This window comes from Typopeltis vanoorti, chromosome 11 (genome assembly GCF_054136105.1).
Source record: "Typopeltis vanoorti isolate ZY-2024b chromosome 11, IOZ_Tvanoo_1.0, whole genome shotgun sequence".
NCBI classification, from domain to species: domain Eukaryota; kingdom Metazoa; phylum Arthropoda; class Arachnida; order Uropygi; family Thelyphonidae; genus Typopeltis; species Typopeltis vanoorti.
Genome location: NC_143559.1, coordinates 103404473 through 103428678, shown reverse-complemented (window position 1 = coordinate 103428678; position 24206 = coordinate 103404473). Strand labels below are relative to the sequence as shown.

Here is a 24206-nt window from a genome sequence, read left to right as displayed (position 1 = left end):
GACATACCTTTGTAGGATGTTGCTGGCTGTCCCGGCATGTGGCGATATACATTCATCTGCTGTTAAAGGAAAAGGGGGGCTGGAAAATGTGGGGGTTAGAGATGAGAGAATTATTGATGAGGCAAGGGATATGTGAACTTTTTGAAAAATCCTTTTTTTATTATTATTATTATTATTAAAGGTGGGCAGAGAATAATTTTTTTTTGGGGGGGGTGAAAATATAAATTTTTGGGGAAAGGGAAAGATATGATGGGCTAAGATCAGCGGTGGGAAATGGCTCACACCCCATAATGGGAGGCGAGCCATTTTGACAGTGCGTCATCTTCAGAGCTCGTGGGGAAAATCTCTTCCTCATGATCTGGTTGGGATCCAGAAAAGTCGTCCCTTGCATTTTTCCCCTCGTAGATAATGAGTAGGCTACAAAAATGTAAATAATACACCTAATTTTTTAATAATTCTAATTTATTTTGTTTTAATAAAATAAATGCACATTATTATTGTTTAAAACTCAAAGTTGTATGCAGTGCCTCTAAGGTAATCAATTACATTACGATTTTGAAAATCTTGGACTATTGTTTTGATTATAGCAGAAATTGCGGCATACTTCTTGTTTCTTTGATTGCCTGAATTACCGGCAATTAGTTGTGTAATTTCGAAATTGTGCAGCCCTTGTTGTTTCTTTAAAGAATCAATGAATCAGTAAATATTTGGGAATAAAGGAGCACAAGTTTCCTGAAATCCCCTGTGGCACCCCTCCATGGCATTGTTGGTACGTTGCTGATCATTCAGTGTTCATGTGTAAACATTCCACAATTCGATGGCAAAAATAGGTAATTGCCGGCCTCTCCGTTCCAATATATGTATCTTCAAAGTAGTCTGCAATCACCATAGCTTCAATGGGGAAGTCATCAGTTTCAACTAAATCTTCAAATTGTTGAATAACGTTACCAGGAGGAATAAATGCCAATGCCGGAATCATTCGGATCCAACAAGCAAATTCATGGTCTTGTTCATATCGAGCTTTTAAACCTTCATTCTGTACCTTTTGCCAAACGCTTTGGGAAAGATGAAAAAAAACAACCGGTATTTACAATACCGGTTGTTTCTTGTTGGAAATCTGTTGTTGGAATCTTGTTGGAAATCTGTTCCAACAAGAATTCGAACTTTGTTCAAAATCTGTCATAAGTCTCTGGGGTTGGAGATCCGGTTGGAGATTTTTAACGTCTTGAAGCAACTTGACGTATGTGACACGAGTTTTGTTTGGCAGAAGTGCATATACCACTGGAATAACTGCATTGAATTGAACCACATGAATTGTATAAAGTTGCTGGAAATGCATGGGTACTGTGCTAAAAGTTGCATCAGAAAACCACTCCTGGCTGTGCACTAATAACTGAAGATTGTTACTAGTGGAAAAAATAAGCATGCGACCCGGGAGCAGTTCGTCCTGAGAATCATACATCAAAAACTGTTGTACATTGCCATCGATAATAATTTCTTGATAATTTTGTGGAATTACTAGGTCCTGGAAATTACTCGGTAATGCAGGAGTACCATTGTTGCATCGAACATGACTAATGGTTCGTTTAAGTGAATCCTTTTTAGGAAGTAATGCCGTGACATTGGCATGAGCCTCTGCAATTACTGATGCAACAATTTGCTGTGGCCGTTCGTTCGTTGTTGTTGCATGTTGCCATATTTGACCAATCAATTGCAATGCTTCTGACCTTGCAGCTTGAGCTGCATGGTTATGTTAAGTTACGACTTTCACAACTGGGCCTTCCAAACTCTCTCTGTCACCTTTTGCAGGTGGAATTTTTTCACAAACCCAGATTCCATGTTGTTCATCTACAGTTCTCGTTGAAAACACGTAAATGTGGTTGTTATCATCTGCCAGTTTTCTTTTGCCTCTTATTGACGGAACACTTTTTGCTATTGTACACACAGGATTAATCAGTCAAGATGCAAAAATAATATGTAGATATTGCCCTGCCTGCAACACTCAGCTTTTTCACGTGATGCACCGCCAATAATGAGGCGGCGAAAACAGCAAACACGCGCTGTCCACAGTCCCCCCCCCCCATGTCCGTCACTAGCCACGTGATTATCGCCCTTGTGGTCGAGTATGTATTCTTTCCATTGTGAAAGGATTAACAGTTCCAGTTAATACTTTCACAATGGAAAGAGAACCCTGAAGACATACAAAAGGGGAGAAATTAGTTTAAAAGCTACATGACAATTTGTACACGAATGTAATTTTGAAAATTTGTTCGGAAAAGTTATCGGAAGTTCAGTTAGAGTAATCGAGAGAGTTTAACATTAAATCTCCACTGAAGGGGCTGGGACTTAAATAAAAATTCGAGTTATCGAGAGTTGACTGTATTTACATTTTTGTAACCTACTCATTATCTACAGGGGGGAAAATGTGAGGGGTGACTTTTACGTAAACCGATCTGGTTAGGGTACTACCCTCCAAGTTTGAAAGTATTTAGTCTACTTCTCCAAATTGCTCTGTATAGGAGTACTTTAATTTGAAACGCTCTGTGTATATGCTCATAGACTTTTAATGTTGAAACTTTCATTTATAATGTGCTGATGTCAAGTATTGTCTCTTCTTTAATTTATATTCTATTTTTCAAATATTTTTGCTTTATTTCTTTGCCCTCTAAAATTTCCGTTAGGTTGTATTCAGTTTTCATATAGCGCACATTTAATACCTTATTTAATTTAGCAATAATCTGCTTATCTTAGGCCCCGCAATTAATCCTTTCTATTCTTACCTATGTTCGTTCTATTAGTGAAAGACCCTTAGTTTTAGTCTGTCCACTATAACAGGTTACCAACTCCCACACTATATAATTTAGAGAAATTTATTTGTTTTATGACTGTCTATCCTATCCCACTGGTTTTAACAGGCCTTTAAGGCCCACAACCTTCCAAGCAGGCTTGGATTTCGTAACCGAAATACGAGGATAGAATGGTCACTCCTATGCCTCAAGGTATTCTTGGCTGTATCCCTGTGTGTTCAAGGGGCCGGTTTGCCTGCTTGTGGGATGAAAAACACCAGATAAACTGGCCGAAAAAACCCTACTGCCCGCGCCCAAGACCGGCTAACTTGGCTATGGCTGAGGAAGATCCTTCAGCTCCTCACGTCTCCGACGGGAATCGAACCTAGGACACTCCTTCCCCAGGCATATGGTTGCGAAGCGCAAAGCCACTAGGCTAACCGCGCGGACTGTTTTATGACTGTGCCACTCTAAATTATGTATACAGCATGAGAATTTAAGTTTGAACATATGTAAGATCTGAATCTTAATATACTCAATTCCTTAAAAGCTAGTCGTAGCAATCAGGCTTGCAGGTTTGATATTTATTTGGAAACAGTGCATTGGCTAATAGATCAGGCAAGAGATTTACACAAACAAAACATGTTTATCTAAGTCAATTGAACAATGCATTAGACACATACCAAAAAAAAGTTCTTAAAGGCCCATCTTACTCAACATGCAACATTTATAATTGGACATAACACATATATAATACGTAATCAACTCGTTTACAATACTTAGCTATTTTGAGCTGCCTCTACATTATACTTAGATAAGCATTCTATTTAGGCATACATAAGTTACATTTACCTTCTCTCTCTCTCTCTCTCTATTCCCATAACTTAATGATTAACTAATTACAATTTAACCTCAGTGAGTACACACACAATCTCAAGTACAACTACTGTAACATTAACAGATCAGAGCTTACTCACAATTGCATTTCACATACAGTCCTAACAACTTGGACGATACGTCCGTAAGTTCTGCTACACTTTGCCTTTCTTCCTGGGTGCTAGCAATAATTTGTACGGCCCTTGGCAGTCTTTCTGTGGCAGTTTTTCTGGGACAGTGTAGATTGAATCTCCTTCGGTAAACTGGAGCCACTGTTGACAGCGTGAATTCCACACATTCATAGCACATCTGGCAGCTACTGGAAATACATTGGATGGTAGCGGCCTCTCCTAGATTCCCCGCCTGTGGTCACACACACCTGGAGCCAAAGTCTTGACACGAACAAAACTGAGAGAGAGAGCTCCAAGAGCCCTTTTATATCTCAGTTCGTTCTTTGTTCTTTGGCTATAACTCCCCGGATCTTCTGCATACATGATACATCACTTGGGCTACCTTCGTTTTTGGCGGCAATTTTCTACATTTGTATGATCTTTTGAACTTTTGTTCTTACTGGGTCAAACATAATCCTGGCTAATCCCGTATTTTCCATTACACATAGACTTTCAATGTACATTGTTATTTGCAACTTAATAGTAGAGTTACATTTGTTTCAAAGCTTTACAATTTCTGATTTCTACATGTTTTAAAACATGTAGAAATCAGAAATTTTACCATTGTAAAAGCGATCGCAAAAAATTTTTATAAAAATCTACTGCAAGAGATTTTACACTGAAATAGCAACATAATAAAACATAGCTAAATACTAAGTGCAATTAATATAATAACTATTTAATTCAGTATCTATACTGACATTTGATGTGATTACATTATAGCATTATAGTATCAGAAACCAGCTAAACAAATAGTTTAGCTTATAATGATTCACCACAAATTTGAATGTTAAAAACTAGAGTTGCAATTTAAAGTGAATACTTGATATTCTTCTCTTGATGAAGTATGTATACATAGTTTTGATAAGCTTTCTCAGTTGTGAACATACCCAAGCAAGAGAATTTCAAGATTCTAATGATTTTAATATTTAACAGAACTGTAGAAATTTTTTCTTAGTCAACCATAAAAGGATACCTATGTGTGTGTGTGCACCATATACATACAATAAGGTATTAATGGTTCATTTGTATCTGTGGATTACCATTGTGAGCTGTGTTATTTATTTAGTTTCCAGTACTATATGGAAGGTGATGCATGAACATTTCATGCTCATGTGTTTGAGTGGAGCCTTCTCCCCACATTTTTTTAATGATAATGATTTTAAACCAGCAACATTACCATGTGTGTATATATTGTTTGTAGTTAATGTACTACTAAATACTATTAAGGTTTATATTTTCTGTTTAGAAAATACATAAAAATGCTACTTCCTATTAATAGTAGCATTTTTATCAGTATCGGAATATGAGAACTTTATTCATATGGTGTTTTCAGATTAAGAATTTTCCAAATGATTTTGAATATGATGGATGTGAACAAGATATCACAGATGGCCCATCTTTGTCTGAAGGAGATGAACAGTGGAAGGTATTTCTTTTGTTTATTTTAATAATGTGTGAAGGTTTAGGTTGTTGAATAAATGGTTCATGTAACAAAATCGTTACATTTTGACATAGTGTATTGTTTTCTGTTAATTCCTGAATATAAGCTATTTAATATTTTATTTTAAAAGATTCAAGTTTTTTTTTTTATGACAGTCCTACCCATGAAAGGGTGTAAACGTATTGCACATTAGTACCATGAGTGGGATAAGAGTTAAATGATTTGTAATCTTACTGTACAGACTGAAAATGGTGCTTTCCTTCCCTTCCCCCAAGCTATTTCAATGCTTCAGTAAGTGAAGTGATATTACACTGGATGATGAAAATTATCTACCTCAAGACATTCGCATTCATACCACTGAGGAATTTGAAACCACATTCTACCTGTAGGTTGTAATGCGGAGATGCTATTCACACAACCAGGTAGAAGTATACATTCCATTTACTTCTGTACCAAATACTTTGCTGATCACTGCCATACTAATGACCAAATGATAATGCTTATTAATACCACACCTGTTTTATTATTATTATTATTACCCCAAGACCTCGTGGAGTCAAAGACTCATCTGTTAGTGAAATAATTTTTAAATGTCTGCTTTATGAATAAAGGCATTTCACCTGAAATCTGTGGCATAATTAATGATGTGATATCAATGGAATGTGGCATTAATTTTTGTTGGAAACATATTTAATAGTTACTTGATGTTTTACTAATAGCCATCATCTAAATAAATGAATGAACAGTTTATAACTCAAGTAAAACTTCTTACCTATGATTCATTCTTGTCCTTATATGAAGATTTTCAATATTTTGAGTTCCTTCAGTTTATGTCATTCATCTATTCTCTGTATAAACTAGGCTAACTAAATGGCCTCCCTAGTTTGCTGTTATAATGAAATGAGAACTGTCATTTTTTATATAATATGAAATATAAAATATCATCCTTTCAACGTGATGCTATTCAGACTGAAATTTACTCCTAACCTTTCCTAGCACAAACACATCACTTCTATAGCATCCTCAGCTTCCAAAACATTTGACATTGTTTTTTGCTCAAGGGATTACTTTTCATTGTCCAGCTACTAACTCTTTACAAAACACTAATCTGCCCAACCTTGGGATACTGCTCTCACATTTTTGATGTCACAGCTAAGAAATCTAAAAGAAAATTCTTGTACATACTTTCCAACAGAGAGCATTTTGGCTAATGTTACTAAACATGTTTTTTTATCATACATATGAGAGGCCAAAGCTTATATCAATCAATGCAATGTGTGAGCAAGGGTCAAGAGAAAAGAGAGACCCCTCTCTCCCTCAGACTCTAGCTGTTGTCTCACAGAGGATCGGTTTCTACACTTTTGTCTTTTCTACAAATATTCATGGGTGCTATTCAGCAAAATTAGTACCCATCCCTGCCCCTATTCCTGCTAAACTACAAACATGAGTAACGATGCCCAACATTCTTTTTCAGTTGAATTGCTGACTCACTGAACCCACTATTTCCATTTGTCTTTCATTCCATATGTCTCAGTTTTATAGAGCAGGTTTCGTCATGAAGTTTTCTCAAGGACAACAACAACCTCCAGCTGGTCAAAAGGAATATCAACAAATGACTTTTCTCTTGACGTCAGTTGATTTTCCAGGTTTCAAAAGAGCTATTATCTTAGCTTTCTTAAATTCTTTCGGAAACATGCGGGTGTTCATTATTTCCAAAAAGAAATGGGCAAGCCATTTTTTGTTGTTTTTGCTAGCATGAATAAAAAATTCCAGGTGAACTTCGTCGAACCTTAGGACCTTTCCTGTATTTGTATCAGCTAGTGCATTGTTGATTTCCTCATCGTTGAAAGGTCTCACATATTCTGATTCATCTTGTAATTTTCCCTTTAATTCTCTGGCTTCTCTTTTAACTTCAATGATATGATTTCTGTCACATTGGCATCTCGAGATTTTAATAATGTGATTAGCAATTTGGTTTGGTGTAACTTCTGTCTTTTTAGTAGTCACCATTGTGGCACTTCCTAGCTTCTGTAACACACACTCCAAGCCTTTCCTACTGGAGTGCCTAAAGTCCAGTCTCTCAATTGTTTCAGTCCAGCATTGTTGTCTTGCTGCATCCAATTTATGAACGAGATCATTTGCGATTTTCAAATCACCACTCTCCAAAATTTTCTCATAAAGTTGTTCACTCAATTTGTTCCATCCAAAAATACACTCCTTTCTATAGCCCTAGGGATATGTTATTTAGCTATAGAGATGACAGCTCCTACAAATCAGTTGTATTTATTGGGTACAGGAGATATGAAGCGAACACGCTTGTCTAGGTCAGTGGCATATTTTTTTCAATTGGCTCTTCAGAAATTCCATCTCAGGCAGGGAATTGATCGGACAAGAGGTATTTTTATACCTACATCAAGGAGGACCGGCCAGTGTTGGCTGTATGGGAAGTCACTAAGAACTCTTCTTTGAATACGTAGAGGTTCATTTATGTTATTAGAGGTGACGAAACAGAGGTCAGGATTATAGTCTTTTCTCCATAATGCTGAATTTGGTACCACGCTCTTTGGCATTCAAAGATCAAGTGGATATTGAAGCCCTCAGTCCAATCGGCAAGGGCTATATCGTATTCATCATTCTGGGTGTACTTCCATAACTCATGATGGCTATTGAAATCTCCCACGTATATTGTTGGATGATTCAAAAGAGGGAGGACTTGTTGAGGCCATTGGATGTTTGGTGGCTTATAGACATTAACAAGTGTTAGTTTGCCCAGCTTCGTCACGACCAGGTTAATATCATCATTATCACTTGACACAGTAACAAGTTCATTTGCTCAATGTTGTTACGGATATATGTCGCTATGCCATACGCGTGATGGTAGATTGCTCCTCCGAGCTGATATCCATAATAATATCCCGCTTCTGTACAAATATTCTTCACTGGCGACTTGTTTCCTGGTGGAGTACAATGTCTATATTTTGGTCAAGAAGGAATTTTGAAAGATATTCGCATTTTGATTTTCTAATTCCTTTGATGTTAAAATGACAAATTCAGACTTGAGGTCTGAGATTTCTAGTCAGTTTTTCAAATGGGTCTTGTAAAGACCATTCACTTCTGATTGCTGCATATAGTTAGTAGCTAGGAGATCCATAAATAGACTGGCTGCCATGATTGCTCTAGCTCATTTAGCCTTATCCAGGGTGCACCATGAGGATGCGAGCTAGGTTTGCACCCCACTGGGGAATTAAAATCTGTTATAAGTCAGCATTTCTTATATTGACATTTTTCCAACTGTTTGTCAGCTCTTGTTACAGCAGACCATTACTATTTGTGATAGTATCTCAGCTGTTAAAGATTAGACACTCCCCTATTTAAAAAAAAAAAAAAAAAAAAAAAAAAAAAAAAAAAATTACTGGCCTGGTTGGCCGAGTGGTTAGCATATCCACTCTCCAGCCAGAAGGCTGCGGGTTCAAATCCTGCCGGGGGCATAGATGTTTGTGATTGTCTGTGGAAATACCAGTGGTAGTGGTAGGCAGTAGATGTCTTTGGTGTAGTTATGGTTAGTTATAGTTGGTGGAGAGTTATAGAGTAAGTGCCTTCCCTCGATGAGACTTTGAACTACCTAGAAGTGTTACGTAATAGTAACACTTCTAGGTAGTTATAAAATAAGGCTTCATTTGACAAACACATGCCTTACTTTATACATCTCCACATCTTTGATTTTTAATCAAGTAAAGGGGAAAAAAAAAGTGCATATCGAAAAGAAATACATGACTGAGGAAAAGGATCAAGTATTTCATTGAAAATTAATTAACAAATATTTCATTAAAAAGATTGTTATAACACATAGTTATAATTCATGGTGTTCTCTTATTTTTGATGCCCTAATACTGAAAATATTTGTTAATGTTCAGTTAATTAAATTATTTAAATTTATCCTATTCATTGTAGTCATATATTCTTTTAAATATGGAAATCTCAAAGCTTTCTCTACATCAGAGAAGCAGAGCTTATAGTTGTCATGAATTATCATTATTATTGAATTATTAAGCAGCATGTGACAGAAGGAACTCGAGGTCAAAGAGTGTTCGATTTGATTATAGTGTCAGATGGTGTTTCAGGTAAAGGGGTAACTATTCTGCCTTCAGTTGGTGACAGTGATCATGCAGTACTCACTTGGGAAGTGACTAAGTTTATGACTGTCCTATTCAAAAAAGATTACATGCTGTGAACTACAAAGCAGGAAATTATGACCAACTGAGGAATATACTGAGTTCAGTGGAATGGGATCAGTTGATGGATGGAAAGAATATCGACAGTGCATGGGAAGCATTTAAACAATACTTAAATGATGCGATCAGAGTGTGTCCTGGAGTTAGAAGAATAAATACAGTAGGAGTCAAATGGATGTGTAATCTTATTAAACAAGAAATTCATAAGAAAAGAATGATGTGGAAGGAATACCGTGTGCACAAGGAGATGATGTGCATTATGAAAATTATAAGCAGCAAGCTAGAATAGTCAAAACTGTTGTATGGAAAGCAAAGTCTGAATATTGAAAAGAAACTGGCTCTGCATGCTAAAGACAACCCACAAGAATTCTCTTGACATGCTGCAAGTAAAAGAAAGAATGAATATGAAAAAATAACTCTTCTAAATTCAGATGGTATGAGGGTTACAGATGTAGAAGAGGTTGTTCAACTAATGAATGCTCATTTTGTTAAAAGCTATCAACCTGGTGTACGCGACATTGAGCTTACTGCTACCTCTTCACTGGATGAAGAAACTCAGGTGTATGAGGATGAGGTATTAGAGTTGTTGCACAAACTGAATAAGAATTCAGCAATAGCGACTGGTGGGATATCAGCACATGTGCTAAAAGAGTGTTCAGCTGAACTGGCTATTCCTTTGACCAGGGTGTTTAATATGAGTCTCAGAACAGGGAAGATTCCACAGGAATGGAAAGAATGTATGGTAATTCCATTACACAAGGATGGTGCAAAGACCGATGCATCCAACTATCGACCAATTAGTATCTCAGGAGTGGTAGTGAAGATTTTAGAAAAATTGGTTGCATAAATTGGAGAATATGGGTTGTTTGGATTATATAATATTAGTGTGGATAAAAAGATGGCTGGCTGACAGATACCAAAAAGTGGTATGTGGGAGATGTTAGTCTGCAAGATTTAAGGTAACCGGGTGTGTAACACAAGGATCAGTGCTTGGTCCACTGTTATTCAAGTTATACATTAATGATATTGGGAGGGATTTGACAAGCGACATACAGCTATTTGCTGATGATGCAAAGGTAGGTAGGGTAATCAGGAATGCTGCTGATATGCAATACGAGGGTTGTTTGAAAAGTTTGGTAAAAAAATAAGTTAAACACATTTGTTTGGAAAAAATCACCTTTAATTCTCATCATAGTCTCCATCGAGGTCTCTACACATTTGGTCCAGCGAGTTTCCAATTTTTTCATGTCATCTAAAAAGTAGGATTTGTCAAATTGTGCAAAATAGTCATTGACAGCCTTGATGACATCCTCGTTCGAAGAACATTTTTTACTACTGAGCCAAATTTTTAATTTTAGGAGGAAGAAGTAGTCACACGGGACCAAGTCCAGAGAATACAGTGGATGGGGAACCAATTCGAACCTCAATTTGTGCAATTTTGTCATTATGATGGCTGATATGTAGGACAGTGCATTGTCTTGATGAAAGAGCACTTTTTTGTGTGCCAATCTTGGCCATTTTTCTCAGCTCTTCTTTTAAAAGGTATAACAATGACATATAATAGGCTCCTGTTATTGTCTTACTCTTTTCCAAATAGTCTATCATGATAATTCCTTGGGATTCCCAAAAAACAGTGGCCATCACCTTCCCAGCTGACAAAACGGCCTTTGCTTTTTTTGGTGCTCTTTCACCAGGCGGTCCACTGCTTTGACTGCTGCTTGGACTCAGGTGTGTAGTGGTGGATCCAAGTTTCGTCTACAGTCATGAATCAACACAAAAAATCCTGCAAATGCGATTAAACATTGCCAAACGCTGCATTGAAATGTCTTTTCGCATGCGTTTTTGATCAACAGTCAACAATCGCACAGACAGTTTTTCCATGTACAATTTTTCATACAGGATATTATACACTCATTCAGTTGAAATGCCTACAATCTCACACACTTTCAACAGTCTTCCATACCGATACCATGGATTTTGTAAATCATTTCCTTCGTAGTGGCCTCAGTCGGGCATCTGGCGCGTGCTTCCTCTTCGATGGATTTATGACCACATTTAAACTCATTTATCCAAAAATAAATAGTCTTTAATGCTGGTTCAGAGTCCCCATGAACTGCATGTAACTCGGCTTTGATCTGCGCTGCCGTGCACTTCTTCAAATAAAAGTGTTTTATCACTGCACGAAACTCGTTTTTCTCCATTTTTATGAAAAATGCAAACACAGCCATTTTAAATGTTTGCCAAATGAGAACTATGCTTCGCACATGGCTAAAATTTTGCCAGAGGTCATGAAAAGATGATACGTGCCGACACTGATATGAATGAAGGAATTGTGATGCTGTCTCTTGGAAATTTACCAAACTTTTCAAACAACCCTCGTACTTGCAGAATGATTTGAATAGGCTGGAACTGTGGGCATTGGAAAATGGATGTCAGTTTAATGTCAGTAAAAGTAAAGTTACTCACTTTGGCGTGATTAGATTCTGTGTGTTGAGGCTTAAGTGCTGTGAGGACATCATGTTGGAGGCTTAATGGATTATGCCACAGTTGTCCTTAATGCCACTGAATACAATCGAAAAATGGAGATTATCTTCTGAGATCGCTACTCCTACATCCCGCTAGAGCATGATCCCACAAAAACACAAGTTAAAAAAATTAAAAAAAACTTACTTAAAAAAAGTATCTTCCTGGCCTCCAGACATTACGAAAAAACTCAAACTTTTCTGTTCTTGTCCCCTCCGAATATACGGTTTACCAAAAATCCACAAACCTAATTGCTCAATAAGACCTATTGTAGATGCCACTAATGCACCTTGCTCAAAACAGTCAAAACAGCTAGCTAACTCTCTGACCTCCATCACTGGACTTTTCATATCCTATATAAAAAACTCTAACCATTTTAAAACCCTAATAGAAAATCTAACCTTAAATAACACAGACATATTGGTAAGCTTTGACATCTCCGCACTGTTTACCAATATTCTCTTAATTGATACCTTAACACTCTTAGAAAACATTTTTCCTTCTGACATCTTAGATCTCTTCTCCTTTGCCATCAATTCTGGTTATTTTTCTTGGAAGAACAAAATCTACAAGCAGATAGAGGGAACTGCCATGGGTTCCCCACTCTCACCCCCCTCTTCCCAATATTTTTATGGAAAATTTTAAAAAACAAGCAATAGACTCAGCCCCCTCTCAAACCTTCTATCTGGCTAAGATATGTAGATGATGTGTTCTCTATTTGGCCTCATGCCCAGACACATTAGGCTCCTTCCTCAGTCACCTCAACAGCTTACATCCAAGAATCCAGTTTACGATGGAAAAGGAAAAGAATAATAGTTTACCTTTCCTAGACACCTTAGTTACATGCCTTCCTAATGGTACACTTTCCTTCACTGTATACAGAAAACCTACACACACAGGCAGATATATTCACAAACTCTAACACCCCAACCACCCTGCTCAACAATATGGCATTATAAAAACTAACTAAGAGAGCCCACAATCTTTGTTCCAGTGGAACTACCCTTACAACTAAGCTTGACCACACACAACACCTTCCTCTCCAATGGCTACAGTGATCATAGTGTTAAAAAAATAATCATTTCCTCTCCCATTCCCTGTCTATCTCTTCAGAAAGAGTTCAGAAATTTGTGGCACATTGGAAAAAATAGCCAAGATTTTAAATAAATACAACCTCCACACAGCATCGCAAACTTGCTACTCTTATCTGTTCTACAAAAGATCAACTCTCTCATTGCCTGGAGTTTATAAAGTACCCTGTTCCTGTAAGCTGGCATACTTTGGACAGACAGGCAGATCAGCAACCATCTACCTAGAGGAACACAAGTCATACTTCTGCAACCACGACTATGGTCAGTCAGGCCTGGCTGACCATGTCTTGGATACAACACACAGGATCTCTTGGGAAAAAAACCACCATGCTCCACCACAGTAAATTCAAACAAGAGAGACTATTTTTAGAATCTGCAGCAGCAGCAGCTCTCAGAAATCCCACCTTACATTCCAGGCCACTTATAACCACCCATAGAGGGCACTCCACCTAGAGAGGACTTTAGAGTCACCTACTTGATTGGCTTAGTATTGTGTGGTATTTGTGTATACGTTACATTAGTTTTTTTGTAATCTCTGATGATGTCTCAGTGACTAAGACGAAATATAGGACGTACTAAATTCTGTTTTAATCTGTTCTGAGTGCTGTATACCAGCGCTTCCCAAAGTGTGGCCCACGGCCCCTTAGGGGCCGTAAGTTTTGTTGAGGGGGGCCATGAAATAATGAAAACAAATTTAAAATGTTTTAAGACTAAGTAGATTTTTTTTAATCTTAAAAGAAATGTGTTTAATTTTTATTATTTATTATTTCTTTTTTGTTCTTTTTTATACTTTAATGCAAAAAAAATCACACATTGGTGTTGGTTCGCAAATTTTGCTTCTTGCGTATTTCGGGATTAATGAATATTAGTAAATATATGCCTATTCATGTTTCATTTCAAAGGTATTGATAAGAAACACACAAAAAAAAAAGATTACAAACATAAAATCTTGAATATAAATTGTATTGAATATAAATACAATAAATATTATAATAACATATGTCTATATTACGATTTTTTTTTTCTGATGGGAGCCGTGAAATATTTAAATGTTTTCAAAGGGGACCTTGACATCCATAAGTTTGGGAAGCACTGCTGTATACAATCCATTAAGCCTCCAACATGAGGCATGATTAGATATTCAATGTTGTATTATATTGGTGGGGTTATGCTTGAAGAAACTGATGAGGCTAGGGATCTTGGAGTGACAATAGATAGGAAGTTAAAGTTCATGGGCCATGTAGCAAAGATTGCAAATACAACTCAAAAGATAATTGCAATGTTGAAACAAACATTGGCATGTAAGGATGTCATTTTTCCTGTTTACAAGTCCTTGATAAGACCTTTCTTGGACTATTGTGCTCAAGTCTGGTTTCCATTGTGATTCTGCTATATTGGAGAGAGTGTTAAAAATGATATCAGGTTTATGGAATACTGATTATGAAGACAGATGGGGAATTTGTGGAATGCAGACCTTAGCAAACATTGATATGATATGATTGAGACTTACAAACTTCTGAAAGGGTCATACAGGATTTCAGTCGATGGAAATTTTCTTTTTATTCAGTTTGGGGAAAGGACAAGACGGCATCCTTGGAAGCTGGGAATGAATGCCACTAAGAAGGGGTAAGGGCTAGGTTTTCCTCTCATAGTGTGGTGTGTGATTGGAATAGATGGCCATTGGATGTTTTGTGTGTAAGCAGTGTGAATGAGTTCAAGAATAAGTATGATAGCTGGTGCGTGTAGTATGTGGCCTCCCTTGGTGAGTCCCTGACTCCCTGGAGGTTTCTCTTAATAATAATAAACATCAACAGTTAAAACTACTCTTGCAATTAAAAAAATAAAATAAAAAAGGTCTCTGTAAAGATTCCCATGCATGTTATTTCTCATTTTCAAGAATCACCCTACAAACGAGGTGTATTAATTTAAGTTTCATATGTATTCTAGAAATTTAAGTGGAAAATGAACAAACTGTGATAAGACAGCAAAATTAATTTCAAAGAACTTTTATTTTCAAATTATGCTTAATTTGAAAATTTTATTTTCAAATTAAGAAAATAATCTGATGATGATTGATGATGATTTGTGTTTTTTAGCTTCATCATGAACTTGCAAGCATTTACCATCAACTCTGGAGAATGTGTGAAGATTTGCGAAGACGTAAAGATGGTTTTTCTGTTGACAGTGGAATATCTTCTACTCCAGGAGAAATTCAAGCTAATCATTTGAAAATAGGAATGCTTTCTTCACTTGTAAAAGAACTGCAGGAACTAATGGAAGAGATATTAAATAATGTAGATGTGGTGAGTATTTTAAACATCTTAAAAACTGAAATAGTTTAAATCCATTTAAATGATTTACTGTATAAATGATTGGCAAAGATTGAGTGAGAGGGAAAGATTATATGAATAAGTTGGCCTGGATCCTCCCTTTCTTAACTGAAAGTGGCCAGTCTCCTTGGACCTTATCCTGTATATACTGTTACCATAAGTGTATAAGTTCACTCACATGAATGCTTAAACACACACACAGATTAAAAATTGTAGTATGTAAATTTGGATATAAGTAAATGGTGTAATGAGTGGTGGTGTAAATAGGGCAGTGAGAGATATGAGATTCTTGCTTGAGGCTGTACGAAAGAAGACCCAGAGAGGAAAGATGTGTGTGTTGCCTAGGTATGATAATGTCGAGCTGAGCAGAAGAGCAGTGATATTGAATGGCATAAATAGTGAAAATGTGTTAGAAGAGAGGATTTGAATATGTGGATACTTGGAGTGCGTTTGAGAGCAGAGAGGAATTGTATGCGAGAGACCGCTTGCATTTGAATGAGGAAGGGCGTAGGCATCTGGAGAGATTGCTGTTCTGAACGAGTCAGTGTGTCCTAGTGTGGATGGTAGCAGGGGTAGCCTCTTGTGGGAAGGGGGATGACATCAAGTAACGCTGAACCCAGTGGAGTCTAGAGGGGATAATGCTGGGTATAGAAACAATGGCATTTTTATGCTTTATACCAATGCCAGGAGTATTCGGAATAAGGGAGAGGAATTGGTGGCACTGATAGCATCAGTGCCACCAATTCCTGGCCAAAGATTATTGGGATCACAGAGACGTGGCTGACAGAAGAGGATATAATAACAGGAATAGAAGTTGTTGGGTACAGCATTTTTCGGCAGGATAGGAAGGAAAAGCATGGTGGTGGAGTACTGCTTATGATAAGTGATGACCTATGTCCTCTAAGAGTGGAGACTTTGGAAGGCTGTGAACACTAATGATTTTGAAAGCATATGGTGTGAGGACAGGATATTTAGTGATAATTGATGACTTTTAACTTGAATTTTGAAGAATATGACAATCATTTTTTTATTTTCGGACATTTTTATGGACTAGTGCTCAAAATATTATTAATGCATTAACTTACCCCACCAACGAGTTGCAGACGTATGAATACTTTCAGAGTTCTGATTGGTTTATTCAGAATCAGCTGTTAATGACATCAATTGACAGAGTTAACAAAGGCTAGTGATTTGCAGAAGCCTGTTCGTGGAGACAAGGTACTACTGGCAGTTTCGCCATGGCAACAGCAGGTCTCTCAACTGGTTATCTTCAATATATAAGATGACCCCCAATTTTTGGTCTAAAAATTTTAGAAAAAAAAAAATATCGTCTTATACACGGAAAAATACGGTATATTTTTTCTCTTTACAAACAATCAGCATTATTTTGAAGTGGTGCAAATAGAAGCATCATAAACCCAAACCACAATATTTAACACACTCTCACTTTAAGTATACAGTTGTGAACATATGTTTCAGACTTTGTGTATACACAGAGTCTGAAAAATGCACTCATCTGCTTGTCCATGACGAGTCAGAATTTTTAGTTGACAATTAAAACAGGATCACAAGTTTACTTGTCAGTTTTAGTTATGTAATGTCAATTCTGTGGTGTTTTATATCATAAATATTTTTCTAAAATAAAGAACCAAAAGGCTTTAGTTTAGCAAAATTATATAATTAAAGTGGATGTTAAATCCAGCATTATTTCAAAACTGAATGTAAAGTTTCTTAAAATAAGTTGACCAGAGAGCTTATGGGAATACACTTCCTGGTATTCATGAGTTGCCTTAGTGTGGACTAATAGAAGACGTAGGCTCCACCCTTACTTTGCCATGCCAGCCAGTAATGCATTTGCGCAAAGTTTGTACTTCTTCGGAAAAGGAAGTTTATATAGCAAGAAAGAAAAAACAGAACAGCTGTTGTGTAGATTAGAACAGAAGACATTCTGAAACTCGGAAATTTAGGGGAGAAATATAGTTTAAAGTAATTCTTAAGCCAAAAAGGTGGAAAAGAGCATTATGAGGGAAACAAACAATTATCCCCAAATTAACAGATGAATTTCTTTCAAAAGAAACTAAGTTGTGGTATAGATAAGTGTTTCTCTAGAAGCAATGGACAGTTTCTTTTGATATGTTATGCAGCAAACATATTCTAGTTAAATGATGTAAACTTGAAAGTGGTGAACTTTTCATGCTCAATGATAAGGAAGAAGTTCCAAAAGAAAAAAGGAACTTTAACATTATCTTTGTATTCCAAACAATTAGATAAAGGAACTGATATGTTAAAGAAGATATGAAATAAGAAATATGTAGAAATATAGGAAATTGCACACAAAAAATTATTTTCTTGTTTTCCAAAAAAAACAGGTATAAGTTAACTAATTATGTTTGAATAGCCATTGTTGAGAGTGAAAGAAACTGTAAACTGAAAGAAAAGTTTGAAGTTAACTGCTTTTGTTTGTTTGTTCTCATTAAATCTTGTGATCTTGAAGAGAATAAGTAATAAACCTTTGTATGATATTTATATTCTTTATGTGTGATGTTGTATGTGGATCCTTTTCTTTTTAGATAAGTCTTTATTTATAATGCAGAATTGTGTAGTACTTGCAAAACTGACATTTTGTTCACGCACTATTTCACCATGCAATACCTAAAGTTCCCTCCCAAACATTATTTGTTTGTAAATAAAGATATTATTGAATTTTCTTTGTCTCTCACTCAGTTTCTTAAGTTAACTTATTTTTGTAGATAAAATAATTCTCATACCACATGATTTCTAAACTATTTGTCATCATCAAATTCCTGATATGTATTCTGAGATGATGTTCAGGATATCATGATAGTACTACATGAAAAAGTTACAAAATTACTAACTTCCTATTGATAATTTTCTTCCAGATTAATCTGCAATCTACCAAGACTCCAATATAATCATATCTTATATTTCTATAATCTGAAGCACATTTTTGTTGTTTCAGCCCACCCACCCACCCACTACCCTTTCCTCTCCCATTTTGTTTAAATTCCCATACCATTTGAGATTAGTTCTGCTAACACAGTCCTGAATGCTAACAATGTAAAGTTCCCTCCCAATATCCTAGCTGTTAACATGATACTGCCATTAATGAGATCTGTTCAGAAAAAATTGCATCATGTTCATCAGATAATGGCCAAGAAAGATATCCCTACCCCCCCCATCTTTCTCAACACTCATATCTATGCTGCCCTCCAGTCTTTTAACAAGTGTTTTATTTCATAAATTGAAAGCCAAATGGCTATTTTTCTGGCATCCTTAATAATAATTAAGGGGATACAAATCCCTTGTTGTTCAACTTAATTATTATTATTATTATTACTACTACTACTACGGGCGACTCCAAGGAGTCCTTACACTCATCGACGGAGGCCTAAACATCATGTCCACACAACTATTCGACATTCTCACAGTATCTATCATACCTTGCCTTGAAACTCATTCACTGTCATAGCACCCACAACAGACTCTGGCAGCTTATTCCACTCATTTACCACTCTAAAAGTAAAGAACCCAGCTCTAACACCCCTGCTAACCACTCTTGCCCAGCTTCCATAGGTGTCCCCTAGTTCTCCCACCTAGAATCCTTTTAGCAATTTGAATGTCTCAATCATATCTCCCCTTTTCTGCCTATCAACTAGTTTCTGCAACCCACAAATCTTCAACCTGTTCTCATATGGTTCATTCCATAGACCTGCTATCATCTTAGTCACTCTCCTCTGGATCCTCTCCACCTCCTCCCCATCAAGAAGGAACCGAGGTGACCAAATCTGGGCACAGTAGTCGAGACGAGGTTTTATCAGGGCTCGGTACAGAGGTACAATAACTTGCTTGTCTCTGCTCGTCAAGGTATTTTTCAACAACCAAGTGAGTTGATGAGCTGATTTAGCTACTTTTGCAATGCGCCCCCTAAACTTCATCTCCCTATCCACCAACACTCCCAAGTCCCTGGCCTCATCAATCTCTTGGAGTACAGTTCCACCAATGTGGTATACTGCTGCTAATCTTTTCACACCAAAATGCATAACCTTACATTTTGTCACATTAAATTGACATCCATTCTCCTTAGCCCAGAACTTCAATCTATCTAAGTCATCCTGCAAGACTTTGACATCTTCTTTATTCACTATCGCCCTACCCAACTTTGCATCATCAGCGAACAAATGAACTGTTCCACTTAGATAATTCCCTATATCGTTAATGAACAGATTAAACAGCAGTGGTCCAAGAACAGAACCCTGCGGCACGCGACTAGTCACAGGCCGTCTTTTGGACTCTACTCCTGAATAAACTACTCTTTGATATCTCTCCATCAACCACCCACCTATCCATCTCACCAACCCTATATCCATTCCCATATGTTGTACTTTACAGATTAGAATTCCATGTGGTATCCTGTCAAACGCTTTTGCCAGGTCCAGCAGTATCACTGTAAACCCATTTCCCTTATCCAGTTCTGCCGTCACCTTGTTACTGAGCAAGTTACTGAGGCATGATCTACCCTTCACAAAGCCATGCTGTCCCCTGTACAGTATCCCATTTTCATCAATCCATTCCTGTATTTTTCTCTTGACTACTTTCTCTAAGACCTTGACATCGACTCCTGATATGCTGATCGGTCGGTAATTTGCCACCATAGTCTTGGATCCTCCTTTATGCAGTGAAACTATTTTCTCCTCTTTCCACGCCTTTGGGACTAAACCAGACCCGAGACTCAGATTAAACAACATGGTCAAGGGCACTGATAATTCCTTAGCCGTTTCACGCAAGACCCGTGCCGGTATACCATCCAATCCCACAGATGTATTCACATTAAGGTTCTGTAATAGACTATTCACCTCCACTTCATTCATCACAATTCCCATATAAACTAATGGTTCCTTCATTTTTTCAATGTCACCACCTGGGTGATATACTTTTGCAAAGTGCGCGCTCAGTAACTCCACTATATCGACTGGTTCAGTGACCTCCTTACCATCGTCATTCCTTAAAATCATTTTGCCATGTACAGTTTTTTTCTTGCTTTCAGCATATTGAAAGAACTGTTTGGGATTCTCTTTTGCTTGCATAGCTAGTTTCTTTTCATAATCGGCTTTTGCTGTTTTTACCACACTCGTTACCCTTCTGGCCTGCACTTTATACCATTCATGTGCCTGCAGGTCACCCCTTTCTTTAAATTCCCTCCACAGTTGTTTCTTTTTTTGCAGCTCAAGCTTAATGGTGTTATTCATCCATTTAACCCCTACTTGTTTTACTATTCGGACCCTAGGTATACAATCAGCCATAACCTCCTGTAAATGCTCCTTGACCACTTCCCATGCTCTATCGACATCCAGCCCTTGCAGTTGTACATGCCATGGCACTGATCCAAGCAATCTCCTAAGCTTGTCAAACTTGCCAGCATGGTGATTCCACATATACCCTGTCTTAATCAAAAATTCCATACCTCCCAGGTCAAGACTTATGATCACTCTCACCAATAGGTGGCAACATGGTCATATTCATTACAGTCAAATTATAAGATGCTATTACCAGGTCAAGCACTCTCACACCCCTAGTATTTTCAATTACATGCTGACTCAGATAGTTATCCCTTAATAACTGAATAAAATCCATTTCCTTCCTCACGTGTCCTCTCCTCCTTCCAATCAATGTTACCATAGTTGAAATCCCCCATAATAATTACCCTTCTTCAACTCATTTCATCAATTTGTTTATGCATACTATCTCTACCATCTATTCCATCACCTGGTCTATAACAGCACCCAACTGTATATTTTTATTCTGCCAGTCTCAATCTCACACCAAATAGCCTCAAATGAGCTCCTTTCACTATCCTGCAATACAACTTCAATTCTCCTTGGCTGCAGTTCATCAGCTATCATCAATAACACCCCCCATTTTATTCTCTCTGTCCCTCCTAAACACACTATAACCCACACATTCTATCCCACTAACTATATCATCTTCTGTCAGCCATGTTTCACTAATGCCAATAACCTGTGGCCAGGAAGAGCCAATCAAGGCCAAAAATTCTTCCTTCTTGTTCCTAATACTCCTGGCATTAGTATACATGAAATGCAGTGATCCCTTTGTTCCACCCCTATCTTGATGCGTTATTCTAAATGTCCCATTCCCATTTTTTGTCCTTAGTGCTGGCTCAGGTACATTATATACATTTTTACACTCAACTGTCTCACTGAAGTTTGCATATCCACTTCCCCCCCCCTCCTTGGTAGTTCTAGTTTCCCTGGTTCTGCACATCCATTTTCACTTTTTCCAGTCTCCGCACACCAAGTCTCAAATACGGGCCATCCATCATGTATAAGTCCTTTCGCCCATCAAACTCATTCCACATGTCCACGAATTCCACACCACACCATCTGCATAACCTGCGCATAATGTCATTTGCGATTATGGCCCTCCTTCTAAACTCCTCTCTGTCATACTGCGGCAACAGACTCACCATTTTAACTCTGTCACTCTTTTCTTTCGCTACCTTTAACAATACTTTCAAGTCCTCTCTCATAAAAAATTTATCACCTTTCAATTCATTCATACCCACCACAATTATTAATTCTTTCACCCTCTGTTTTTGCACTCTAATACTCTCACTTACATCCTTAAATTTCGCACCCGCGATTTAGTTACACTCCCATCTATCACTCCTCTTAATAACGAGTCACCATACAACACTCTTTCCTTCATTTCAGAAACTCTCCCACTCTTACGCTGTTTATTTACATTAGCCAAATCACTCTGAAAAGAGTTTTGCAGGTGCTCTAATTGCCGCAGCGCATTTTATATCACTGCACGCAACCTAGCGATCTCACTTCCTACAAATAATTCCTCATTTTTTTTATCATTCAAACCATTTTCTCTTTCTGTATAGTTGCTCTCACTCTTTCTTAGATCAGCACTTTCATTGCCATCTTGTACATTGCAATTCCTTATCAAGCCACTATTTTCACTCTCATTCTGGCTTTCTTCAACCATAACTGTCTCACAACCTGACACATACTTCAACTCCTCACTTTGCTTACACTTTCTGCACATTCTCCCACCACTATCACTTTCAATCCAAACTCCAGCCTCATTCGGGAATGCATATATTCCACACACATCGCATTGGACAAATTCTCTCACATTATAGTTTTTGAACAATGGCGTCATATTTTTGGACGCCATTATCTTATGTCGCATTACCGCCATATTCAAATCTATGAAACGTATCGTTAAATACTGAATTAAATAATGGAATTCACACCAAAATCACACAGATACAACGTTATGATTTTAACCTATATTCTAATTTTCATTCAAAATTATACTTAGCTTTCAGGAGCTCCCTGAAAATACGACTGACCATCTAATTATTATTAAGGATGCCAGAAAAATAGCCGTTTGGCTTTCAATTTATGTTATAATATACAAACACATCTTTATGGCATTCGTATAGTAAAGGTATGTAAGTTCTTTTCACTTAAACCTTGTTATCTTCCAGGTCTACCTACTCACTGATGAGACCTCAAAAAAGGTTGAAACCGGTATGGGTAGTGACTTCTCCTCATAATGTAATTACAGTATTACATCCCCTAGGGGCTGTGTTTTTACATCATGAGAAAATATCAAGGATAGTGAGGGAGCTTGCTTCACTTTTGCTTCGAGTTGCCTTGGTGTTGTACTACCAAGTGGTCATTTACACTTGGATTCACCGATAGTTTTTCGGTATATATGAAACTCATAGATTCATAGTTCTCGTTCTTAGAGTTTTGCTTACTGGCAGTTGAACAACAAGGGATTTGTATCCCCTTAATTATTAAGTGTTTTATTTCTAATCGAACTCTCAAATCCATAAGTTAAAATTAGTTTGAGCACTGTCTTGTATACAGCTAGTTTGGTGTTTTTGACTAATTTCTCTCATATTCCATATAAATTTATTCAGTTGATTTCATACAATAACTGCATTGTTAATTCTGTTGTCTATTTCCATATTTAATTTGCCATCTTTAGTATTCTAAATGACTAAAATATTTTGTTTGTTCTATAGGTTCTCCATTCAAGATGCAGTTGATGTTTTCGATTTTTCTGCCCATTTTCAGTATCTTTGTATTTTTATTGCTGATTTTCATACAAAATTTATTACAACAGTTATTCACTTTAGTCAAGCAATTCTGAAGACTTGTACTAGATTTATATAGGAGTATAAGGTTATCTGCATTATCAGTCATGTGGCCAAATGGAAAACACATCATCAATATATCTATGACTAGATAGAAAGTTTGAGAATAGCAGTATCAAGAGTATAGTTTTCAAAATGCTCCATATAATAATTGGCTAGAGGAGGAGAGCCCATGGCTGTACCCTCAGCCTGTTTATAAATGGTATCTTTCCAAGTGAAATAGCTTGAATGAATGGTAAAATTATAAAGATCAGTATCAGGGGAGAAAACATGTTTAATAAATTTCAAGTATTAGAAAGAAGGATATTGATAAAAAAGAGAGTTGACATCACAGCTTACCATGATATCATTATTATCTGAAACTAAATTTTGAATTGAAGATTTGAAACATGTTGAATTTTTAATGTCAGATGAAGAATGACCTGTAAGCCTGGCTAAGTATTTAATTAACTGTTTGACTAACTTAAAAGAGGGGGTAGTCAGTAGCATCTCCTATGGAATGGAGAGGATTTATTGGGTTTATGAATTTTTGGCAA

General features: G+C 37.0%; 1 protein-coding gene across 3 annotated transcripts in view; it reads left to right on the top strand.

Annotated features, from left to right (window-relative positions):
• LOC150101891 (bicaudal D-related protein homolog) overlaps positions 1 to 24206 on the top strand; it is a 240926-nt gene that overhangs the window by 152567 nt on the left and 64153 nt on the right. For 2 of the 3 annotated variants that reach the window (XM_090400412.1, XM_090400411.1), the window contains exons 6-7: positions 5169 to 5261; positions 15219 to 15425. In XM_090400412.1, the coding sequence (XP_090256538.1) occupies positions 5169 to 5261; positions 15219 to 15425 (300 nt within the window). The remainder of the gene's footprint in view (positions 1 to 5168; positions 5262 to 15218; positions 15426 to 24206) is intronic. The other variant, XM_090400413.1, reaches the window with a different exon arrangement.